This window comes from Ursus americanus, chromosome 18, assembly GCF_024610735.1.
Source record: "Ursus americanus isolate L20-20 chromosome 18, mUrsAme1.1.p, whole genome shotgun sequence".
In the NCBI taxonomy this organism is placed as follows: Eukaryota; Metazoa; Chordata; class Mammalia; order Carnivora; family Ursidae; genus Ursus; species Ursus americanus.
The window spans coordinates 57,567,994-57,592,858 of record NC_142144.1 but is presented as its reverse complement, the minus strand read 5'-3'; the positions used below and the strand labels follow the sequence as shown (position 1 = coordinate 57,592,858).

Sequence of the window (24,865 nt, the reverse complement as noted above, 5' to 3'; positions counted from 1 at the left end):
AGCCAACCCTGGGTTTGTGAAAACACTTGCCAGACAGAGGAAAAGTTACTCTTATATTGAAAAACAAAGCAGTCCTCCAAGCTCAGTTAGTTATTTCTTTTCACTTTGGGAATATGGTCACTCGGCAAATATTTCTCCCAGAGATGCATTTTAGACTGCTTTTCAGCTAATGGTTACGAACATAAGATTGGTCGACTCACCCTGGCATCTGTGACCTTGAATTCTCTTAGGATATACTGTGGCATGTTGTACTCAGCCATGGGATCTACAACAAAGTACTGATATCTTGCAGACCGTTCTGCCGGCCAGTATTGGTGACATTTCTCCTAAAAGAAGAGAAGATTAATGTCAAACTGTATAAAGTACAAATAAAATTTTATCTATCACCTATCAATCTATATATTTAATTTGTTTTCTCTCATTAATAAAAGTTCAAAATTCAAGGCCATTCCAATTGCATGTGACCCATTTTCTCTTTGAAACCATAAGTTCCTAGAGAACAGGAAAATCATATGGTTTAATATTTGCTTGTGGTGTCAAGCACAGTACTGGCATACAGCAGCTTATTAATACACATCAATTGAATTGAATACTTTGATAGGGTGAGTGTCTTCATATTTACAATTTCTCCAAATAATAACACTGGTCCTTGGCTATAATGCTGGCCCTGTCAGTCATGCATTGCACCACCAGAGCTGAGTTGCATCACCGTGTTATGGAATGAATAGAACCATGACGTGTGAACGCAGAAAGAAACTTCTACATTGATCTGGCCCAGGCTCCCTTGTCAGCTGAGGAAACTGGAACCCAATCGGTTTTAATATCTTGGCTAAATCTCACAGAATCAACTTTAAATAGTTAGAATTGTCAAATTACTGTCCTAGTTTGGCATTTTTTTCTCTCTTTATGTGCTTTAAATGATGAGTTTTAGATCCATCTCTACATTTATACAAGGAAGGAAGAAAGAAAAAAAATATCTTAAGCAAATACAGCAAAATGCTGTAGGTCCTTGGGTATCTCAAATACTATTTTGTGTATTTTTCAGAATAATCATTTTCAAAAAGTAGGTCTGAGATGACCAGATTATATCCTTGGAAAAACTATGTAACTTTCTAACATGCTATTCAACATGCAGTGGAGGGTGGGCAGGTAAGAATTGGCCTCACGGAAGAAAGAAAGTCAAGTTTCTTCACACAGAGAAATGATGGCGCATGTGCTCATGAAACTCCAGCTTGTCCAAGGTGAAAGGAAAAAAGTCTATGCCGAGAGTTGGGACCTAAGTCAAACAGGGGTATCTGCTTCTTTGTTCCCATGGTCATGCTGCACTGGAACCAAAATACTAGAACTTTCTTCAAAACACACACATTAAAGAACTTGCCATGGCTTTGCAAGTTAAAAACCAGCACAAGAGTAACGAACGGCCCAGAATGGGTCCGGAGAACTCTGCCTTTCCAAGAAATGACGCTGGCCCTTAGGTTATTAAAATGAAATCGTCATTTCTTCATGGACTGAATGTCTTAAGAAAAGACACTCACTCTGCCCATCTCACGCAGCTTAGTGAGCATCACGACAATGGTGGAATTGTGTTCCCAAAGCATCCGCCAGAAGTCTTCGGTGGTCTCTGCCAAGGGTCCCTGGGTCGCGATGTAGGCTTTCTGTTGTCTGAATTGCAGAGAATAAAAGTAGCATGTTAAAGTAGTCAGAGAACATGAAAAGGTTCACATTTGATACATAAACATCAAACCTACTAATGAAAACTGAAAACATATTATCAGGGCAATTGCAGTAAATGCCCCGTTAAGGTTGTATAATCAAATGAGAATATTTAATACATTTTGGGGGCTTTGCAAAAGAAATTGCTTTGTTAATACTATGATGTCTGTCTATCATTATTATTTAAATTTTAGTGCAACACTAATAGCTCAGTTTCATGTATCACACAAATCACTTAGGAAACAGTGGTGTGGCTTCATTTTGTAGATAGGACTCTTACACAATCTACTAAATTTATGACATATGGCGTAAAACAGCTTCTTCATTAACTCCTTCCATAGCCAAATGACTTCCGAAGGAAGAGTGCAGAAGGCCAGATTAAAGATTCCATGACTGCTTCTTCTTACTCCTACCAAAAATAATAAAAAACAAATACCGAGGGACTGAATGCTGACCCGTGCAGAAAGAAGATGTTTAGAATTGAGATGAAATTCATTCTGGCTGTGAAACGAGGACACATGTAAATATGAAGGCTTTGGACTGTCAGGGGAACAAGAGTATATACCTGTATCCATCAATAAAACTGGCATTGATGTAATCAGATCCTTCTACTCCTCGGATAGGCTGCAGGCATACCCTCGTGGATTCATATGGCATAATATTAACAAGGCGATTTTTGAATTTATTACATGGAAGATTGGCACTGATGAATCTTGAGGTGTGAGCTTTAGAGCTGGCTAGACGCTGTTGAATAGAAGAAAAGAAAAAATCTGACAAAGATAATTTTAGCCTACGGTTAGATGCAATGTATTCAAGATTTCCCCTTTAGATATAAAGCTTATGTTTAAAGCAAAGGACCCTTCAAACTGCACTGCTTTTCACTTCTACCTAATGATTCCATATAGTTTATTCAATTTTTAAATATGTTCCAAGAGTATGATCTCTCAATTTAAATTAGGGTTCAAAAGAGCTCCAGGTATTGTTAGGAAGCAAAGAACAGAAAAGGGAAAGAGGAAGAAAGTGTTTTACAGTCAGACACCTGAGAAGGTCAAGTGAATCTTGTAACTTCAGAATTTGAAAGGTTAAGAAAGTGAAGCCACTGCTCAGAGACAATCCCAGAATGACTTGCTCCTGAATTACCGCATCACATCCAATATCGTACCTTAAATTCAAGCTCCATTCCTGTGACATTCTCTCCTGCTTCTATTTGTGTCAGCTTCTGAATGTAGGCATACAAGTTTCTAGCTGGCACTTCGGTATTTCCACAAGTCACTGCTTCTAACAGTGCATCATGGATAAAGATGTATTGGTCTTCTGTTTGAACCATGTAATTCCTCTGGGCTCTCATTAAAGTTACATGGCCATAAATATCTACAGTTTTTTCATGCTTTATTCTTTCTAGCATGGCATCTATTACGATGAAACAACCAGTCCGGCCAACTCCCGCACTACAAGAAAAACAAAGAGAAAAGAAAAGTCCGAACAAATCTACCAGGAAACCAAAACATAAGAATTTATTGTAATTCTTACTAAGTGGGTTTTAAACCCATTAATTCTTTTCAACTAGCTATTGGGATTATTTTGGAGCACTCTAAAGTAAAAAGTATTATCAAGTCACCGTAACCAGAGGATAGGGAATCAAATACCAAGTAAAATTAATTTGGTTTCAAAATGTAAAAACATTAAATCCATAATTACTGTGATCCTGGATCATGTAACACAAAGGAAACATTATTTTGAAACTTAAAAAAAAAAACACAAACATTTAAGTTGTTTACATTAGAAGATATCTTAAAAATTGGTTAAGATCTAATTAGGCTATATATTTTTGTAAAACTTCATCTATTTCAGTTCAATTTGTGAAATAAAAACTAGAAAATCACTCAGCCTGAAACATTTCATATTCTAAAACCCAGCAAGAAAGTTCTAAAATCAATTTAGTGGGAAATAGATAATTAAAATATTCAAACGTTGCACACTAAAAAAGGTGCAGGGTATTTTCAATGAAAATAAATTCCTACTAAAAATATAATCACTAGAGAGTAGGTGTGTCTCCTCCAGAGTCAAATGTACTTTGAAATTCTAGGTGAAATTCAAGTATTCTATAATTCAATAATCTTTGTTATTGAAGAAGCTCTGAAGTATTTTTTAAACTCCATTACTTTGGGACTTATGGGTCATTTTCCAGTTGGTGGAAACCGATTCAAAGAAGAGAAGGTGAGAGAGTGAGCAAAACCCAAAGACAAGATCTGCTGTTCCAAGGAGACAATCTAATTTACTGAACTGGATTTCAGAGTCAGGTGGTTGAAACATTGGAATTTCCTCAAGTGTTGAAAAAAGTACTAACAAAATAACACATCTGTGTTCCTAAATCTCTAGATAAGCCTTGTTTGTCTCTTATGAAACTCTTTAGAGTGAGTCTGTTTATGTGTCAAGTATGGTTGAATCCAAAATATTTTTCTCCTCCTGGTCATGGATGCTCTCCTGGGTGGGAAACATGTAATCAACAGGAATTGGTATCCATCACCACCACAGACACTAAGCAACAGTCTCCTTCATCAGCTACATGCCACTATTTCCTGTCATTCATGTATCTATGTGTCCTTTATTTATCCATCTGTCCATTGACATATCTTTCTCTTCATTCAATGAACAGCACTTTGTTAAGCAACGTAGGGGATACAACATTAAAGATGACTTAGATCATACCTTTAAAGAGCTCAGCATCTATCAGTGAGATAAAAGGTTACTTAACTATTTATATAAAAAGACTAAGAAGAGGAAGAAGAAGAAGGAGGAGGAGGAGGAGGAGGAGGAGGAGGAGGAGGAGGAGGAGGAAGAGGAGGAGGAGGAGGATGTGTCAGTTTTGTGGACGATGTGGCATTTGAACCACAACTTGAAGGACAGGAAGGATGGGGGGGGGGTTGAGAAAGCTAGAATAGCAGAAGAGAAACAATGTCTTTGCAGTCATACTGTTGGCTCTAGGAGTTACATGTGAAACTTTTCACTGGCCTAGTGAGGCACCTGTACAAGGAATGTACCAGAACTCATGAGTGAGTTTAGTGAGCACTAGAGTGCCTGATACAACTGAAGTGGCAATTTCTCTCTAGTGCCAAGTGGCCACAAGGTGGTAAGTAAGCATTTTGTAACAAATAATAGTTTCATTTAACTACTGAGCAGTACAGATCAAACCTAGCTTCCACAAAGTGACATGACATTGAGATGTAATGCAAAAGCCCCTTGAGACAAAGAGTCTTTGAAGTGACAGAATTTTTTTTAGCACACAATCAGAGACTTGATGTATCGAGGTCCACAAAGTCCCATTTTATCTAGCTTGTTCTACTAATAAACCTATGAGACGGCGAGTTCTCCCTGACACTCCCCATTTCCCCACTCCCTCACCCCCCAGGCAGGATTAATTATCCTCCGTTACAGATCACTTAAGTCGAGCGTCAAACACCACCCTAGTACCATCTCAGTTACATCACATTATTAATTAGCCTGGTGGGTCCGCTATTCACAAATCATGGCGCATAACAGGAAATGCATTTTCTATTACCTTTGTGTGCCCTGCACCAAGCATGCAGTCGGTGCTCAATAATGTTTGTGAAATAAGAAAAAAAATCAGTGATTGGCATCAGAAGCCTTGTGTAATGAGCAGCCCATCCAGGTTCAGTAAGCCTCTACCGAGGAAGCAGGACTCTTCAGTTAGTGAAAGAAATTCCACATTTGACAAAGGCTCAGAACTGTACAGAGAATGTCTGAAGACTGCTCCACGGTGCTGGGTAGGAACAGGGAGACCGGAAAGTGCTCTGAGCGGTCTTCTGATCTGCCATCACAGTGCAATTAAAAGAAACTAAGTAGGACTGAATCTAGAGAAGGGAAGTAGCCCCCCATATTGGGGAGGTTCTAAGACTATGAGTAATACCTTTTTTCTCTTTTTCTGTGTTGTTTTCTTAATTGTCTTCATCCTAATTGTGCATTGTTTCTAACTGGATACAGCTTCATGCAGTTCTTTGTAGTGGAAACCACGCCATAAGCCTTATAACTGAGCCCTAAATATCAAGTCAATTCTAGATAATGGCAGGGATATTTCCCGAAAATATGCATCAGGGACCATTCTCAAATGTTTGGATGATGCATAGATCTATATTCAGACAGAAAGATATCACAGAATCTTGGAAAATTGGTAGGAATGACTCTCATTTCAAACAGTAGCAACCTCTTCAGAGTGGTAATGAGAGAAAAAAATAAAATATGTGCCTGACTCTAAATTACACACTGTGGAAAGAAAAGAAAGAAGAGAGGCTATGACTTGTGCAAAACCCTTTTTTATTTTCCTCCCCAAAATTCAAAATACTGTTAACTGTCCAATCTTGCTTATTCATATGTAAGATAGGGAAGGAGAGGACTCTTTTAACTTATGTGTTACCTCTTCTTTAGGAGGAAGAGTTCTTAGGGGTTTTAAATGTTAATGGTGTCTCTTAGCTTGAAGTAAGATCATGAAGTTCAAGATACTTTTTCCAGATATCAATGGCTGGGTGTCCTTCAGAAAGTCACTTAACCTCTTCCTTGCTTTCCCGTTGTTCTTAAATCGCGATAGTGATAATTAACTCTAGTTAATTACCTAGTAAGTCTTAAGGCTGAATTAAACATACTGAGTGTTTTGCAAACAAAAAGGAAGAGAGAGTTACTTTGTAGGTACAAACTGCATTTTAAAATTCTACCTCTGAAGCTGACAAAAGGAATAGGTAATGTTAATGCTGAGAATATTACGATAGAATCACTGCAGGATCATTTAAGATTAGGCTTTCAAAATCTTGCTTTAATCTACCCCCTCAAGCTGTTCTCCCCTTTCTCCTCATATTTCCAATAAATAATAGGTTACATTGGAAGAACTTTCTGTTTTCATATATATTGTCACGGTAAATGAGATGGCAGTGAAGCGCCTTCCCACCATAGTGCTTCGTTCCCAGGAGGCATTCAGCAAAGCTGTCAGTTCCCTTTTCCCTTCTATGATTTACAACACTTGGATGCTGCCCTGAAGTCTTCCAGCTAATGGTAAACGGCCAAAAAAGGGACTCAAATGGAGGCTGTGTGGTGCTAAACTTTAGCACCACATTCCATGCCACTATCTTTGCTTCATACTGCTTTCTGCCAGTTGGGTTGGGAAAAAAAAGGCACCTTTCTTGTGGCCCACCCCTCTAGAACACTCCTTTAGCAGGTTCAGCAATTCCTAATGTAAATTCCCTGAAAAGCCTTTCTTCCTTGGTTTCTGTGCCACTGAGTATGGGAAACGACAGATACTCCTCTTGTGGTTGAAAGTAGGAAGGGAGGTGATTAAATAATTATCTCCAATACAAAATCACGCGAAACATGCAGCACATGAAATGAGCCGGGAGGAACTGTGACTCATATGCAATGGTTCCATCGACTCCATGACAGGGTAGAATTTCTAGCAAACTGGAAACCAAGACCAAACCTACCAGCATCCCTTTAGACTGTGCCTCAGTAAGTGATATTTTTTTCTGTTTAATGCCTGTACTGATTATCCTCATGCTTCTCAGGATTTTTCCATTTGCATCTCTTTCTCTAATTCACACACCTCAGCCAGGTGTCAAAACGTAGATAATGTCCCCAAAGTTCTGTCCTCCTTTCTCTCATTCCCCTTCATGATTCAGCAATAATCTTAAAAAAAAAATGATTCCTAAAGTGATAGCCCTTTCTCTGAGCATAAGTGGAGACCTGTATTTCAAGTTGCCTTTAAGTTTCTCTAGACATAGATTCCAGGATTAATCAGCATTTTCTCTCCTCATATCTGCTCTTCCCTCTCTCTCTTTCCTTACTGTTCAGGTCTAAAATGTAAGAATCAGTTCGGATTGTTTTTCCCTCCTGCCCTGCACAATAATAAACTATAAATTCCTGTGCTTTCAAACTCTACACATTTTACTCAACTATCCCTCAGTGGTGTGCTGGAGTTGGCAAAAGCCAATTGTTAAATTCTCAGAAATTTTGCTTAAATATGTTTAAAATAAAGGTTATACTGAAAACACAGTGCTTCTTAGTGATTTTACTTTTATGCTCTTGAGCTGAAACTAATATAATGGTGTGCTACTGAGCATCTCTCCTGAGCTTTGCATTCAGTGATGTCACGTTTGTACCTTGAAACCAGCTATGGTGGGAGGACTTACACCAAGGAAACAGGCAAATACTTGTTCCCGCGCTCCCCCCACAGAGCGGGTTGTTACACATTACTAGCACACACTGACTGTCCTGATACACCCATGCCCACCAGCCAGGGATGACAGGAAAGTCCTCATTACTTCGTTTTTCCATCACATACTCTCATAAGACTCCGCAGGCTATTATCCCACAAATATTTACTGAATGCCTACCATGTGCTAAGACATTGGGGAAGTGGTGAGCAAAATCAACAGAATCCTTTCCTCGTGGAGATTACAGTTTAGCAGAACTAGATAGTAAGTAATCATATGATTAAGTAGATAATTTTAAATCTCCAATCACTGCTATAAAGTAAATGTACAACATGCTGGCTGAGCACTTCTGAGGAAATGTCATTTAAACTGATACCTCTTATGGACTGAATTGTGTCCTCTCAAAATCCATATGTTGAAGCCTTAACGCCCACCACGACCATATTTGGTGAGAGAGTCTTTAGGGAGGTAATTAAGGTTAAATAAGCTCATAACGGTGAGACCCTTACCCAGTCAGACTGGTATCTTCATAAGAAGAAGAAGGGACACCAGAGAACTATACACAATAAAACAGTTATTTTAAAGAATTGCTGTGAATAGAGTTATAGGTTTAATAAAAATGTTATAAACAAGCCTTAAAATGGAAAATAAATATGTGGAATCTGCCCTTTTCCCACACTGCCTTCCAGCCACCCTGATTTTCACAGTAACTCAAATAGGCTAAGCTATGTTCTATGCCAGGGCCTTTGCTTGGGATAGTCTCTCCTGAAAAGCTTTTCCTTCTTCACTCAGCAAACCATCCCTTGTCCTTTGGATATTGTGTGCATCTGCTAGGGCTGGGTGCCTTAAACAATAGAAGTTTATTTTCTGTAATTTTAGAAGGCCAGAAGTCCAAGATTAAGATGCCATCAGAGTTGGTTTCTGGTGAGACCTCTCTTCTTGGCTTAAGATAGCAGTCTTTTTGTTGTGTCTTGACGTGGCGTTTCCCCTGTGCCTGCGCAGAGAGACAGCTCTATCTCCAAGCACAGTTACTTTGGGGGAGGGGAGGGTAAGCCTTCAACATGTGAATTTTGAGGGGACACAATTCAGTCTATAACAAGTATCAATTCAAATCAATTGAAATTCTTTATAAGTGCTTTTCTAGCATGCTAGACATGTACTTCATGCAGTTGTTGAATTTATATCTTTACCCATAGGATTATTTAGTACCTAATTCTCCTGCTAAATGGTAATCTCCATGATGATGGAATCTCCTGTTGGTTTCACTCACCACCTCACTGATGTCTTAGCACATGGTAGGCACTCAATGAATATTTGTGGTATAATAGCCTCACCAACTCGAGGTGTTTTTTTTTTTTCCTGATATATTTATTGGTTTTCTGGAATATGTCTTTGAATACAGTTTTGTGTAAAATACACATGGACAGTATTATTCCTAATGCCTTGTATAGTTGAGAAGGTTTATTTGCCTTTACCTAGTTAAAACTGCATGGTTCTCAGGCAATACTTGTATTACAAGAGTCATAGCTTCCCCCAGGCTCCAGGCAAATTAAACATATTTAAAGCTTTCCTAGCTCTGGGCCTTTGCTTCTGCAGGCCCTTCCTCCTCCTTATCAGGTCTACATATTGATATCTACCTTCCTTCAAGACTCCTCTCATGTGCTGTATCCTCCACCAAGACTCTCCCCTGGTTTACTCCTTCTTGGATCCCTATGGAAATGTATACTTCTCTATCAGCAACTGCCTTACCTCATATTGGTTCTCTGGTTATTGTCTTTATGCCAGTTGACAATCTCACGGGAAGAACAACAGCTTCCTTGTCTCTACTGTGTTTGATGATTTCTCATGGCAATTTCCATGCCAGGGAAGTAGGAAGTCTTCAACTTGAGTTGCAAAATTTTAAAAATATAAGTTTAAAAATATGAAGCCATTTCTTTTGGATCAATGACATATGCAGGAACATTCCTCAAAGTCCCCCCGCGTGGGAATATACTTTGATACGTGTTTACAGAGATAAAGGGAGTTCTTAAAATTTGATGAGATGGAAGCAACCCGTGTTTATGCTCTACTCCAGTTGCTCAGAAATAATAAACCTCAGGCACCACTTTTTTCTTAAGAAACTGAAAGTTGAAAATTCAGAGCTTTTAGAAGTATGCTAGCCTACTTTTGTTTGAATTTCCAAGTTCCCACAACAGCACATATTTTACTTCCTTCTCCAATTTGCTCTATTTTTCACCCATCAGTATCTGAGTGCAGTGCACCTCTCAAAATGAAGGATTGTAGTTCTAAAAGCAAATGCATTTTTCTTTGATCCTGAAAAACTCAGCTCCCCACAGCAGCAGTAATGACGGAACCCTATTTAGTGCTGTTTGTTTTTCATCATTTCAACAGCCTTCAACCTGAAACATGATAAGAACAGCAAAACAGATAAACCACCCTTATTTTTATCTGTTTTCTGTCGGAGTAGTTGCCAAGCATAGAGACAGATTTTTCTAAATATCTTAAAAAAAAAAAAGTGCATAAGCCTGTACTTCAGGCTGAGGCCAGCACAATTCAGTACATTTATTATGTTACAGAACATTCCTGTAAAAAGGGAAGAGGACAGCACTGTTAAATCAAGTCTAGCATTAGGTTGGTCCTTGTTTCCTCTGAAATAAATCCAGCTTTCTAAGCTACCTTCCAGTGAGGACAATGACGCCACCAAAGCAAACCAAATTATTGGCAAAATTTTGCCTTAAAAGCAATAGCAAGAACGATAACAACGGCAAAAAATGGTTTCAGTCAGTGACAGCTACTCCAGTGTTTGTAAGCTGAAAGACTGTGCAACCCATTGAGCAAGTACGCTTACTAGGAAATTGTTATTACTTCAATATTATCATTCATCCAGTTACAACATTTGTTTTCAATTTCTAAAAACATGATTGAGTTAGTCCCACGAGTTGAAATATGCTTAATGTCCCGTGATGCGATACGGTAGTAATGTGCAAAACGAAAACATTAAGAGGTGTAAGGGGGCTGTTTTGTACTAAAATCATTCTGGGGATATGCTTAAAAGTTGGCTTTTCTGATTAATCTGGTGGAGTGTTAATGCTGACCCTTTACTGATACTTCAGTGAACTGGCAAAAAAAAAAAAAAAGACAATAGAACTAAGAGATTTTACAGATCATTTAGTTGGATGCAAAGTCAGTAAAATATGAACCAAAAATCTTGGTGAGCATTTTGTACATATATCAGCTCATAATTAGATTGGATATTACAGTTTGGCTACAACAAAAATGGCATTTACAAACCGCAAAAACTCAAGAAAGGACACCTATGAGAATGGATTGAATTTTATGACTGAGGTTTGCAAGACTAATCAGATGACTGTTCTGATAAAACTGTGATGTGATCTTGATAAGTCTGTCATTGTAAAGCTCTTTCATTTTTTGTTAAAAATTAACATTTAAAGTAATATACAACTATACTGAGTACCTCTAGAGTATTTAGCCCTCTCTACAAAAAAACTGACCCAGAAGTATTTTAGTATCACATCCTTTGGCATCTCTTTTACCTAGAATGACCAGAGAAATTATGCAAATTTCTTTGACATAAAAATTCATCTGCTTGATTTACTTTTATATATTATAAAATAAAAATTAAATATTTTGATCAAATTGTCGATTAAATTTTTCTATGCTATTGAACACAGACTAAAAGCCTAGGTATTATAGTTGTTTGAGGGGGCAATTTTGTAGCGTTCATTGAAATTCAAGTGCACATCTTCTTTGACACAGCACCTCTATTTCTAGAAATCTGTCACTGAGGCATATGTACACATATTCAGAGAATCTTAGAAAGGGATTTTTATTGCAACATTATTTGAAATAACAAATTACTTAGGTAAAACAATTACTATGACTAAGGAAATGGTTAAATAAACTATAATATATAAATACCAGAAATACCAGTTATAAGAATGAGGTAAATCCACATATTGACCAAAAAAAAAAAAAAGTTGTCCAAGATACTGTTAACTCACCTAACTATGTGGTAAACCAATAGATACATCATGATGACGCTTACATTTTTTAAAAAGAAGATACAACAAGATTACATATTTTTATATGCATACATGTTGATGGAAAGGACTTGATCTGCAAAGATACACACATTATCACAATAGTTACCTCTTAGTGGAGACTGGTATTGGTTCTGGTATTGTAAGGTATTGGTTCACTTTAGTAGAAGTGCTCAATTTTTAAATTTAACTTAATTTTATTATTTTATTTTGTTTTATTTTTTAGAGGGAGAGCAAGCGAGCATTTTGGGGGGAGGGGCAGAGGGAGAAGGAGAGAGAATCTTTTTTTTTTTTTTTTATTCGACAGAGACAGAGACAGCCAGCGAGAGAGGGAACACAGGCAGGGGGAGTGGGAGAGGAAGAAGCAGGCTCATAGCGGAGGAGCCTGATGTGGGGCTTGATCCCATAACGCCGGGATCACTCCCTGAGCCGAAGGCAGATGCTTAACCGCTGTGCCACCCAGGCGCCCCAGGAGAGAGAATCTTAAGCAGGCTTCACGTCCATCATGAAGCCCAACCCGGGGCTCCATGTCACAACCCTGAGATCATAACCTGAGCCAAAATCAAGAGTTGGATGCTTAACCAACAGAGCCACTCAATTTTTTTTTAAAAAGGACAACATAATCATGCAATAATGGAATTAAGTAATATAGAATAATGAATAAAAGTTGCCATTATAAAAATATCAAAGATCAATATACAGTTGAGCTAGAGAAGGTAGAATCCTATCCACTCTAGGTCAGGAATATTGTTAGAGACGGAATCTCAGGAGAAGTCTGGGCAATGTTGGCAGCTCCTTAGAGCCAGGATTTGTTCCTGCCATCTGGCACCAGCTTCTAAGATGTGGGTTTCAGAAAGCAGGGGGATAGAGAAGACAGCATAGAGAAGAGAATATGCAGTAACGAGTTAGAATAAGCAAAAGTTAGGATGAGATAACCCAGAATCTGATCACTCTAGAAAGAAAAAGTGCGTTGCCCTCTTGGGTGGCATCCTCCAATGATCAGAAGTTCATACTTCATCAACAGAGAAGCAGCAGAAACTAAGCACAGAGAAACTGACATGCTAAGGATCTTAGTCCAGAATATTCAGAGGTCAAGGGTAACATAGTCAGATCATATTGGGACATTTTATTTTTCCATTATGGCCTGAGGGGGACTTCTTAAAAAGAGTGAGTCTACAAAAAACCAAATCCACATGGCCCAAATCAGACTTTTTTCTTTCAATAATGTTGACTCAAACAAAAATCCCCCAAAGACTTCCATACGATCTTGGCTCTGTCCCGACATTATCTGCCAAATACATTCCCTATTATTCTTATAGTGTGGTGCCTGAGATGAATTAGAAGGCTAAGATGTTTATATAAAGAACTCTGAAAATGTCTTAGCAGGTCTTATTTCACAAATGGGTAGAGGAGGTCATTAGGCACAGGTAGAAACCTACTCAGCTGGCCCTGATAATTTATACTTGACTTGAATCTGAACGAGGCCAATTGAATGATGCTGTGGAACTATATGGAACTGTATCATTTTCACAGAGATTTTTTTTTGTAAATGGCCTATCAGTTCAGTTCATATTCTCAATTCTTTTTATAATGATCCAAAATTATCTACATTTTGAAGGTGGATACAACCATTAGCCAGGCCTGCCAAGTAAAGTTGCACAGGTTGTGTACTGCTCAACCCAAAGAAAGTTACAATCATGACAACTACGATGTGTAAAACCTGTTCAGTGAACACAGCAGGTTCACCATAGCAACATAAATGCCATAATTCCTGACTCAGCTTAAGCAGAGTCAAAGAGAAGAGTCAGGGGAAGGAATCTGTAAGATATCAAACTTTAGCAATTGAACTTCAGCAACTTTATTTCAATCATTTTGGGAAACATGTCAATGTTTTCCCACAAGGGCAAGCTTTCAGGGCTTTTTGTTTTTGCTTTTCCAAGATGCTATTATGTTCATTAAAACATAAGTGGTCCAATGGTTTTAAAGGCTCTAAATCAGGGCTTACAAACTGGTATCTCTGTGTTTCGTTTCGTCCTTTTGTTTAGGTTCTTTTGTTTGATTCCCACATGTTTTTTTTTGTAAGGCAGTAAGAATCTCAGTCTCACTACAATCAATCTACCTACTGTCTTATCCAGGGCCTGCCTCACTTATTTATAACCCCCGGCAGGCCCCCAGCAGGCCTTTGTGTTGTGTCCCCATGGGTCTGATCTGGCTTCTTAAACTCACAGGTTTCTGAATTATTGCATCAGTACTTCTCCTTACTTCAAAATTGTCTGCCTACTTGGATTTTTCAAAGGAGGAAACTGAGACCTAGAGAGGGTTAAGAATTTGATCAAGATCACGTGGCTGTTAGAGCAGACCTGAGACCCGAAGCTTGGGTCCATGTCTCCTCTTTCCCAGACTCATGCTTCCAGCAGTGGGAGTTTACTGGAAACATGACAGTTCTCCTTAGAGCCCTCAGATGGACCCTAGGTCCATGATTCTATCAATTTAGGCTTTAAGAATGTTGGTCTAAAAGAGACATGCTGTGCCTGTAACTGTCCTTTATTCATGAAACATTAGATTCCCCACTCTATTCAACTGCCCCAAGAGAAATACATTAAGTGGCTCGTGAAGCACTGTCAAAATAGATCTTTGTGTACCTGGCTATGTATTAACTAGTTATACTGACGTCGGCTCTATCTGTTCCAGATAGATGGATGACTTTCAGTAAGCATAGTATTTATACATGATGACTACTTAATTAATGCAAACGACTATTAAGTGTATTTAGAATGACATACTGGCCATGTTTGATGATGGGAGTAGAGAGGACAGGGTTTGCCTCTCACACAAGGGTAACACCAGAGGATGGAGAACATGGTCCCAAGACTGTGACAACAAAAATATGAGAATATTCAAAACTTCAATTCAATAAATACAAAATGAGAGAGATAATTTTTCTATGTATCAATCACCAGGCAATGTACCACCAGGCATTGATGCTCATATTCTCATGGAGTATTAAAAAAGAGATTCCTGGGTTCTACCCTAGAGATTCCACTTCAGTAGGTGTGGAGTAGAACTCAAGATTGTGCATTTCCAAAAAGCTCCAGTGTTGCTGTTGCTGTCAGTCCATGGGCCATAGGATATAGAGATAATACTCTTTTCATATTTTTATAAGTAAATGGGGGCAAAAAATGTATCAAATAAACTCCTACTTATCTATGCTTGTGCATATATGTGTGTTTATATATATGTACATATATAAATTTGAAAAAATCTTGGGGTGCCTCGGTGGCTCAGTCAGTTACGTGTCTGCCCTCAGCTCAAGTCATGATCCCCGCGTCCTGGGATCAAGCCCTGCATCAGGCTCCCTGCTCAGTGGAGAGCATGCTACTCCTTCTCCCCGTGCCTCTCTCCCTGCTCTCTCTCTCTCTGTGTCAAATAAATAAAAAAATAAAATCTTTAAAAAAAAAATAAAGTGACCTTTAAAATAAATAACTTGACCTGTCTTTCATGTAGGTTTTTTGACCTAACCACCTTAAAACTTCAATGCAAAAGGGAGACTGCAAAGTTTGCTATCAAAAAGGTATGGTTAATTTTTTTTAAGACCAAATACTTTACTATCTCCAGATACCTGAACATATGTGGAATTATCTTGTAATAAAATTGAGATGCCAAAAGCCCACCTTGCAAGTTTTCTTTGTGAGAAACAACCCCAATATGAGCAAATCAGATACCGTGTAATAAGACCCAAAAGTATTTTTCCAAAGACAGAAAGAAAAATATCCAAGCAGCAGAACCCCGATTAGAAAGACACAATACAAAGATAACAGAACTATTTTTAAGCTACATTTTATGACTGGGGGCACAGCAAAATAGTTTGCAATAGAAAGTTTTCATGCTGATTACATGAAATCAAAATACATACTGTTCAAAGGCAGCTAACATTAAAAAAATGCAGGCTAGTTTATGCAATGAATTTCAGTGTTCTTTCAGTCTGGGAATATTTCAGAACACATTGCAGGTACAGCTGGGAAAACTCAGTGATACCCCTGTCCAGATCTCAGCTATCAGGTTATAAAAATATTTTCACATTTCCTGCAGATGTCTAGATTCCTTTCTTTGCTAGTAATTTTAATTCAGAACTCATTATTGACAGCTGTTTGTTCTGATAGAACCTAATTGCTCTTTTACCAGACTCAGCTGCAAGCAGGCTGATTTCCTTCCCCTTATAGAGTATATTACACATAAACACAGGCAGGGAAAAAAAAATAACCAATTAACTAAATACGTGTGTATAAAATGATTCATTGAGAGCACTGATCAAGTAATGTATCTAACGGCAACATAGGTCAAAGGAAATTACAGCACTTACCGTTTAACAGTATTAATTATATGCAAATATTCATAAGCATTAAAACATATAGATGATGAGTGGCAGCATCTCAGAATCTGCTCCTTTATTGATGGGTATGGGAGTTTTAACCTGCTCTGGTGTCAACCTGGGCCAGCTCAACCCTCCTTAAGCAACCTGGGGTTTCCTGCTCCCAGAAGGTCACCATATTGATGCTGAATTTAGTGCAGATACCTGATGGGCACAGCTCACTGCAGCTCAAACTCCTGGGCTCAACCCATCCTCCTGCTGCAGCCTCCCCAGTAAATGGGACGACAGGCACGCACCACGGCAAGGGGCTGAAAATCTACCCTTTCATTAAAGAGACTTCTAAATTACTACATTTAAGTAATTGGTAAGGCATTTAATCTACTGAAGAGTTAATAACATCTGATATCCCATGTGCATAGGATGCGAGATGCCTGCCATAACCAACATCAGTCAGAAGGAATCTGACATGCTGTGGGACTGTTTTGCTGAGCACCAACTCTTCCTTGCTCTCCACTCAGGGCTATGGATTTGAGCTGTTTTTCCTAAATTTGCAGGAAGAGGAGTACAAATTCATTGATGTCAAAGCTACTTCCTTTGGAAGATTCTAAGGCAATGCCTCATTTTAGCAGCTCCCCAAGAGACACAGGAACAGCTTGGCAATGTTCATTCCATCACATGCCTCAGCAACCTCGCTCACGGAGTCTAGGCCAATTTTGGGACCCCAAGCTGCCTTAGTGGACTGGAACACTCTGTAGAGGGGCAAACTCAGGGCTGGATTCAGCAGAGACCATATGAGCAGCAAATAATACTGCATTTGAGAAGAGCAATAGCTTGTTTTATTTCCTGTCTGTGTGTTCTGGAAGTGGAGGGGATGTGGTGATCAGGGATGGGCAAACTGCTTCTTAGTAAGGAACCCATTCAAGGAAAATAAACTTTTTCTTGACATCAGGGACACTATATGGTGCTTCCCTTTCTGGGGGCACAAAGTGCTTCTCTTTGCAGACTTAATCTACCTCATATCGGGAGGAAGATATTGGGAATGGGATGCTTATTACCCTGATAATTCTCAGGGTTTCAGCATACATTTCCATTAATACCAGACATAATGGTAATTAGAATGCAAGCCCTAGACTCAACATTTACAAAGCCTCACATATAATGAATGTAAAGTATCCAACAGGGCTTCGTGCCCATAAAATCTGGTCCATAGCATACTTCCAGCCTCTCCCCCAACCAAGTAACAAGGGAAACCATTTATTTGGCATTTTAAGAATAATGCCACTGCCCTTTTACTTTATTTTTTACCTATACAATACAGATTATGCCATTTAGAATTCTTGCACGGCTTTCCTCCTGGTATTGTTTTGGATAATGACACTACCACTCATGTTCACTTACCCATCAAATATTTATTAAGCATCTTTTTCATGTGTAGCATAGATCCAGGGGAGAAAGACGCAATGCTGAACTCCTAGATACCATTTCTGACCTCATATCTCTAACGGCTGGACATTACAGTCCAGGGAAGAAATTCAGTATTTGCCTGTGGAAGTTAATACTCACCACACTTAAGAAGCCCATTTTTTTCCCTTAAAAGTTCACTTTTTACTGATTAAAATAATTTAAACATAATTGAAGTCTTGGCTGCATTGGTGAAATGGACTATTTTGTTTTCACGTAAGTGTGACAGGAAAAGCAGTGATGTGATATGCTTGTTTTATGAGTCAGTTGGCAAGTGGAAAGAACACGGACTTTAGAGTTTCAACATCTGGCTCTTCCACTTGCTAGCTGTGTGATGTTAGGTCATGTATTTATCCTCCCTGAGCCTCAGTTTTCTCATCTGTAAAATTTAAACCCATTCCTAAAGGTTGCTATAAGGCTATTGTTGGCAAAAAAAAAAAAAAAAAAGCCTTTTAATTAATATATTCTTGATAAATATTTCCTTACTCTTTTTTTTCTATGAATTAAGGACCTAGAGTTTAATATTTTAATTCTTTGGCTAATGGCAGAGTAGATAATGCAAGTTTCTATTCTTGCATGGTTTATTTTAAAGACTTATACTAATGAACTAATGAAACTAATACTCCATTTTGTTTCCTGATTTCTATCTTGTCAAGATAAAACAATGTCATATACAAGTCAATCAGATTTTTAGACTTGAAAAGGATATTAGAGATAATCTAATCCAGTGCTTCTCAAAGTGCTGCCCCTGACCAGTAGCATTACTTGGGAATTTGTTAGAAATGCAGATTTGAGGACCCTACCTTGGCCTACAGAATCAGAAACTCTGGAGGTAGTGTCAAAGAATCTGAGTTTCAATACACCCCTCAGGTGATCCTGATGCATGCTAAAGTTTGAGAACCACCTCCAAGCCAATCCCTTAAATTTAACAGATGGAGAGACTGATTCAAAGGGGCACATGCACCCCAATGTTTATAGAAGCAATGTCTACCACAGCCAAACTATGGAAAGAGCCCAGATCTCCATCAAGAGATGAATGGATAAAGAAGAAGTGGTATATATACCCAATGGAATATTACTCAGCCATAAAAAAGAATGTAATCTTGTCATTTGCAATGACATGGATGAAGCTAGAGAGTATTACGTATGCTAAATGAAATAAGTCAGTCAGAGAAAGACAAATACCATGATTTCACTCATATGTGGAATTTAAGAAACAAAACAAGAAGCAAATAGAAAAAGAAAAAAAAAAAAGGAAGAGACAAACCAAGAAACAGATTCTTAACTACAGAGAACAAACTGATGGTTACCAGAGGGGAAGTGGGTGGGGGAGGGGTAAAATACATGAGAGGGATAAGGAATGCACTCGATGTGATGAGCACCGGATGCTGTATGGATGTGTTGAATCACCATATTGTACACCTGGATCTAATATTGCACTGTATATTAACTAACTGGAATTTGAATAAAAACTTAAAAAAAAAACCCAGGAATGCCAAGGGGTGGGGGAATAGAGTTCCATGTTTAAGTAAGTTTCAGAAATTCCCTCTTGAAAGTTCACAATAGAAATGAGTACTTTATAGGATTGAGGGACTCTATTGTATAAAGTAATTTAACTTAACTTAGCCCATAACTTACTTGACTATAGAAAAAACTCCCCACATAACATCTATTACCAACTCAGGACATTAATTAATGAGATAGTCTGAATTCTGTTTCTATACTTCTTGTAGAGTACAGAATGGGTAGGAAAATTATTCATTCGATTATGTGTACCAGTAATTGTTTGGAAAATGCTCAACATTTGGATTTGCAAAATTGCTCTTCTTATTTTCTTTTGCTCCCTTTTTTCTAAATCAGGTAGCTAATAGTTTCTGAATTCAGCTTTCCTTTCACAGATTAATAAAAGGAAGCTTTCACCAGGGGATGTGAGGCATTGGATGTTAAATAACAGTGGTGGGCCTATGGTGAACTGAGCCTTTAAAAAATAAAATTTAATTTTAAAATAAAGGCATTGAACAAAATAAAATAGTTGTCTGCAAGTCAAAATTTGCTAAGTACAGTTTTGGAAACAAGCTGTCCAAAGAAGGGGGTGGTTTCTATAGCCTGGAACCATTTCAAAACTTGATGACATTAATGAAATGATACACCACACTCATAGATTGGAAGAACCAGTATTGTTAAAATGTCTATTCTATGTAAAGCAATCTATAGATTCAATGAAATCTCTATCAAAATACCAACAGCATTTTTCACAGAGCTAGAACAAATAATACTACAATTTGTATGGAACCAGAAATATCCCAAATAGTCAAAGCAATCTTGAGAAAAAAGAACAAAGCTGGTGGTATCACAATTCTAGGTTTTAAGATATACAATAAAGCTGTAGTAATTAAAATGGTATGATACTGGCACAAAATTAGACACACAGACCAGTGGAATAGAACAGAAAGCCCAGAAATAAACCCATATTTATATGGTCAATTAATCTATGACAAAAGAGGCAAGAATATACAATGAGAAAGACAGTCTCTTCAACAAACGGTGCTGGGAAAACTGTATAGCTATGTGCAAAAGGAGAAAGGTGGGCCATTTTCTTACACCATACACATAAATGAACTCAAAATGGATTAAAGACCTAAATGTGAGACTTGAAATCACAAAAGTCCTAGAAGAAAAAAATAGGCAGTAATCTCTCTGACATCAGCCATAGAAACATTTTTGTAGAAATGTCTCCTGAGGCATGGGAAACAAAAACAAAAATAAGCTATTGAGAATATATCAAAATAAAAAGCTTTTACACAGTGAAGGAAACCATCAACAAAACAAAAAAGCAACCTACTGAATGGGGAAGATATTTGCAAGTGATATATCTTATAAGAGTTAATATCCAAAATATATAAGGAACTTTTACCACTCAACTCCTCCCCAAAGGCAATAATAATCCAATTAAAAATGAGCAGAGGACCTGAGTAGACATTTTTCCACAGAGGACACCCAGATGGCCAACAGACACATGAAAAAATGTTCACTATCACTAATCATCAGGGACATGAAAATCAAAATAACAATGAAATATCACTTTACACCTGTCAGAATGGCAAGAATCAAAAAGATAGGAAATGACAAGTGTTGGTGAGGATGCAGAGAAAAAGGAACACTTATGCAGTGTTGGTGGGAGTGCAAACTGGTGCAACTATTGTGGAAAACAGTATGGAGTTTCCTCAAAAAATTAAAAATAGAAATACCATATGATCCAGTAATTCTACTATTGAGTACTTACCCAAAGGGCGGGGGGAACTAATTTGAAAAGATATATGTACCCCTGTGTTTACTGGAGCATTATTTACCACCGCCATATGGAAGCAACCCAAATGTCCATGGATAGAGGAATGGATAAAGAAGAGGTGATACAAACACACACACACACACACACACACACACACACACACTCACAGGAATATTACTCAGCCATAAAAAAGAACAAAATTTTGCCATTTGCAACAACATGAATGGACCTTGAGGGTGTAATAAGTCAAATAGTCAGATAGTGAAAAATAAATCCCGTAAGATTTCACTCATATGTGGAATTAAAGAAACAAGACAAATGAACAAAGCAAAAGGAGACAAACAAAACAACAACAACAACAACAACAAAACCAGACTCTTAAATACAGGGAACAAACAGGTTGTAGCTGAGAGGTAGGTGGATGGGAACGTGGGTGAAATAGATAAGAAAGAAAAGGCACAAATTTCCGGTTCCAAAATAAATAAGTCATGGACATGACTGGTGCACCGAAGGGAATATGGTCAATAAGATTGTAGAAACGATGCTTGGTTACAGATGATGACTAGGCTCACCGTGGTGAGCATCGAGTAAAGTCTAGAACCGTGACATCACTACGTTTTCCATCTGAAACTAAAATTACACTGTCTGTGAATCATACCTCAATAATTATAATATGAAAACCGTGATGCTGCTAAGACTTCAGACGTAGAGAAGCAGTGCCAGATGATGGTGGCATGGGAGGCAGAGTCCAGGCATCCTTCCCCAGGAGCTGAGCAAGTGGTAAGGAGTGCCCTTTACATTAAGTATGTTCATGGAAATTGAACATTTACCTGAGGAAAGGCCGCCCAGGTTATTAAAATCTCAAATGTTGAATGGCAGTTATGTAATGAGTTTCTTTTAAAAAATAGAGAATGAACTGCCATTTATATAAACACTGCTTGAAATATTGATAACTGAAGCTGGGTGATGGGTGCTTAGGGGTTCATTCTACATTCTGTCTGCACTCAGGTATGTTTGAAATGTTACACTAAAAAATATTAGGAAAAATAGATTATTTTTCTCCTAAAATAAAGCTCTTTCCAAGTTCAGGGTCCCTGAGGGGAAAAAATAACAAAGAAGATGTTGTTTAGAACCATTAACCGAGTTCCAGTAGCTAAGATTGGACCTCAGTTTCTTATGTCATAGCCAAACTGTAGTATGACGCAGCTTTACACTAAAAAATATTAGGAAAAATAGATTATTTTTCTCCTAAAATAAAGCTCTTTCCAAGTGCAGGGTCCCTGAGGGGAAAAAATAACAAAGAAGATGTTGTTTAGAACCATTAACCGAGTTCCAGTAGCTAAGATTGGACCTAAGTTTCTTATGTCATAGCCAAACTGTAATATGACGCAGCTTTAAAAAGAGACTGTGGACTTGAGGGATAATTCTAGAAGTGCTACTTTATGAGATTATCTATATGGAAGTATAGGCAGTATTCAGCAAAAGGTGTGACGTTCACCTTAGGAACTGTTGTACCTTTGCATGTTATGTATGCCATGAAGATTCACTCTAAAAATGACTTACATGCAGAATTATCATTTCAAATTTTTAAAATGTGTTTATTCCCAAGCCTTTAGGAAATATAAGCACAACAACAAAGGCATGCATACAGAGCTCTTCTAACTGACTACATTCACAGAGCTTCTTACTGAATTCTAGAGGAGGTATTGCTAAGCTTGTGGCTTTACTATTGTACCCTACAAATCAGTAAGTTTGACTTTAATTGAACCAAGGTAACAAGTGAATTTCAGGCTGTAGTACATCAGAGAAAATAATCTGAAGCCAAGTCAATCATTTCCAGACACACAAAAAAGGGATGAAAAGTTAACCACAGGTTATAAAGAATTTTGTGGTTTGCAACATGATTGGTTATGGTTTTTCAAATGAAAGTAGTGAGCAACAGTCCAGACTGAGCAAGAATCTTTGCCCATATGATTAGAATTCGAGCTGGGTTAAGGTTGACAAAATGAGACTTTTAACTGATTAATTATTATTATTTTTTAAACTTTTCAACCCCTTTTGCTCATTTCTCCCCCCACCCCCACCCCTTGCTTCTGGCAACCACCAATCTATTTTCTGTATCTATAAGCTTCTTGTTTTTTGCTCTGTGTGTGTGTGTGTGTGTTTTAGATTCCACATATGAGTGATCACACGGTACTTGTTTTTCTACAGTGACTGATAACCTGTGAATCCAAGTTAGAACTGAATTTGAAGGTAGTTAGAGAAAACTTATTATGGCTTTCATAAAACCAAAATTCCTAATCGACATCATCATCATCAAGAACTGTTTAATCTACCAAATTTTATGCAGTTTTCCCATGCAGAAAAAATGCCTTTGGCAAATCACCAGATTGTTCTTTACTTAGAGTAAAAGCTTTAAGATCTAAGAGCTTCATTCATTACCTTGCATTTTTTAAATTCCCTACTATGTATGAACTACTCTAGGAAGTTTGATTTTCACTAGGGTTCTAAGACATATGTGAAACACGCCTCATATTTTGAGACAATGTATGGTCCTCCTTTGTCTATGTTAAAATCTAACCACCTTGGCTCTTGATAAGATTTAGAAGCTTACTACTATGACCTACTGAGGCATTTTCACTCTGTATCAGGCAATGGGTAGGTCAAATCGTGATAACAGCCTAGCCTCAGAGGCAAGAGGAGGCTGTGCCCACTTAGCCCTGCTCTTTATAGCTACAGACTATGGCAGTGAGGTGAAAAAGTACAGATAGAAAAAGGAATTTCAACCCACATCTCTTACATACAAATCTGGGGGCAGTTATGGATCCAAAAGGAAAAAACAAATCAGGAAATAAAAAAAAAATTTAAAAAAAGGTGATGTGGCCAAAATTTAGGTAACAATTCTGGAAGATATTAAATGGCCTTTTCTTCTGCTTTCTTATTTCATAAATTGGCAAAAGAACCTGTGTTTTGGGTTACACTTAGGGTTTTGCTTTTCTTCTGCCATCCTGTGAAGGAAATTCATGGTGTACCTAGCCAGGCTTATGAGAGCAGAACAGTGGAAATCAATGGGACTCCACAGTGTCTTATTCGGGCTGAAAAGTTTTGGTATGATAACACGGGGTGGGGGGGTCCAGTGGCTTAGTAGAGTCTTAAGACCTCCTTCCACCCCCCCAACCCCAGGTATGTTCTATGCCAAAAAGAGACTTCCTGTTTGCTTAATTTATCATTATTTAGTTTATCTTCAACACAGAAACCATTTATATATGCAGGCATTTATTTCAAGATTCTCTTCTGCTTTTGGTGTTACTTCATACAGTTCTGCAAGAAATTCTCTCAGCAGCTGTACTTTTTTTAGAAACACAAATATACCTTATTAATGCTACTTCTCAAGGCAAAGTATTTAAAAATACTTGGTAAACATTTGTTTATTTACATAAAAGCTTTCAGAGTTTCGCACAGCTAGATTTAGGGCATATAACAAACAGTGAGTGTGTGAAAGAAATATAAGTGATTCCAGCAGATGGCATGGTCAGAAGCAAAGGGTTTCCAAGAGCAAGAAAAAGCACAAATCCAAACTGAGAAGTCCAAATGGCTGTAATTGTAACACATTTACAGTAGAATGGAGAAGGTCATTTATATTATGTTAAGAAATACAGGGGCAGATTCTTATCTTATGCAAGTGTGTTACACAAAATGGGGATTTGGCACATGGGTTACTATCAGATAATATACCACACACAGTTTTTATTTCGAT

The 24,865-nt window shown here is 37.9% G+C and overlaps 1 protein-coding gene and 1 pseudogene across 15 annotated transcripts in view; both read right to left on the bottom strand.

Moving 5' to 3' along the window:
• The window catches only part of PTPRD (protein tyrosine phosphatase receptor type D), a 2,182,843-nt gene that overhangs the window by 11,438 nt on the left and 2,146,540 nt on the right, over nt 1-24,865 (bottom strand). For all 15 annotated transcript variants that reach the window (XM_087869643.1, XM_045780711.2, XM_087869649.1 and 12 more), the window contains 4 exons: nt 2,876-3,161; nt 2,279-2,457; nt 1,536-1,662; nt 201-326 (listed from right to left, as the gene is read on the bottom strand). In XM_087869643.1, the coding sequence (XP_087725769.1) occupies nt 201-326; nt 1,536-1,662; nt 2,279-2,457; nt 2,876-3,161 (718 nt within the window). The remainder of the gene's footprint in view (nt 1-200; nt 327-1,535; nt 1,663-2,278; nt 2,458-2,875; nt 3,162-24,865) is intronic.
• On the bottom strand, nt 16,384-16,660 carry LOC148108614 (signal recognition particle RNA; annotated as a pseudogene).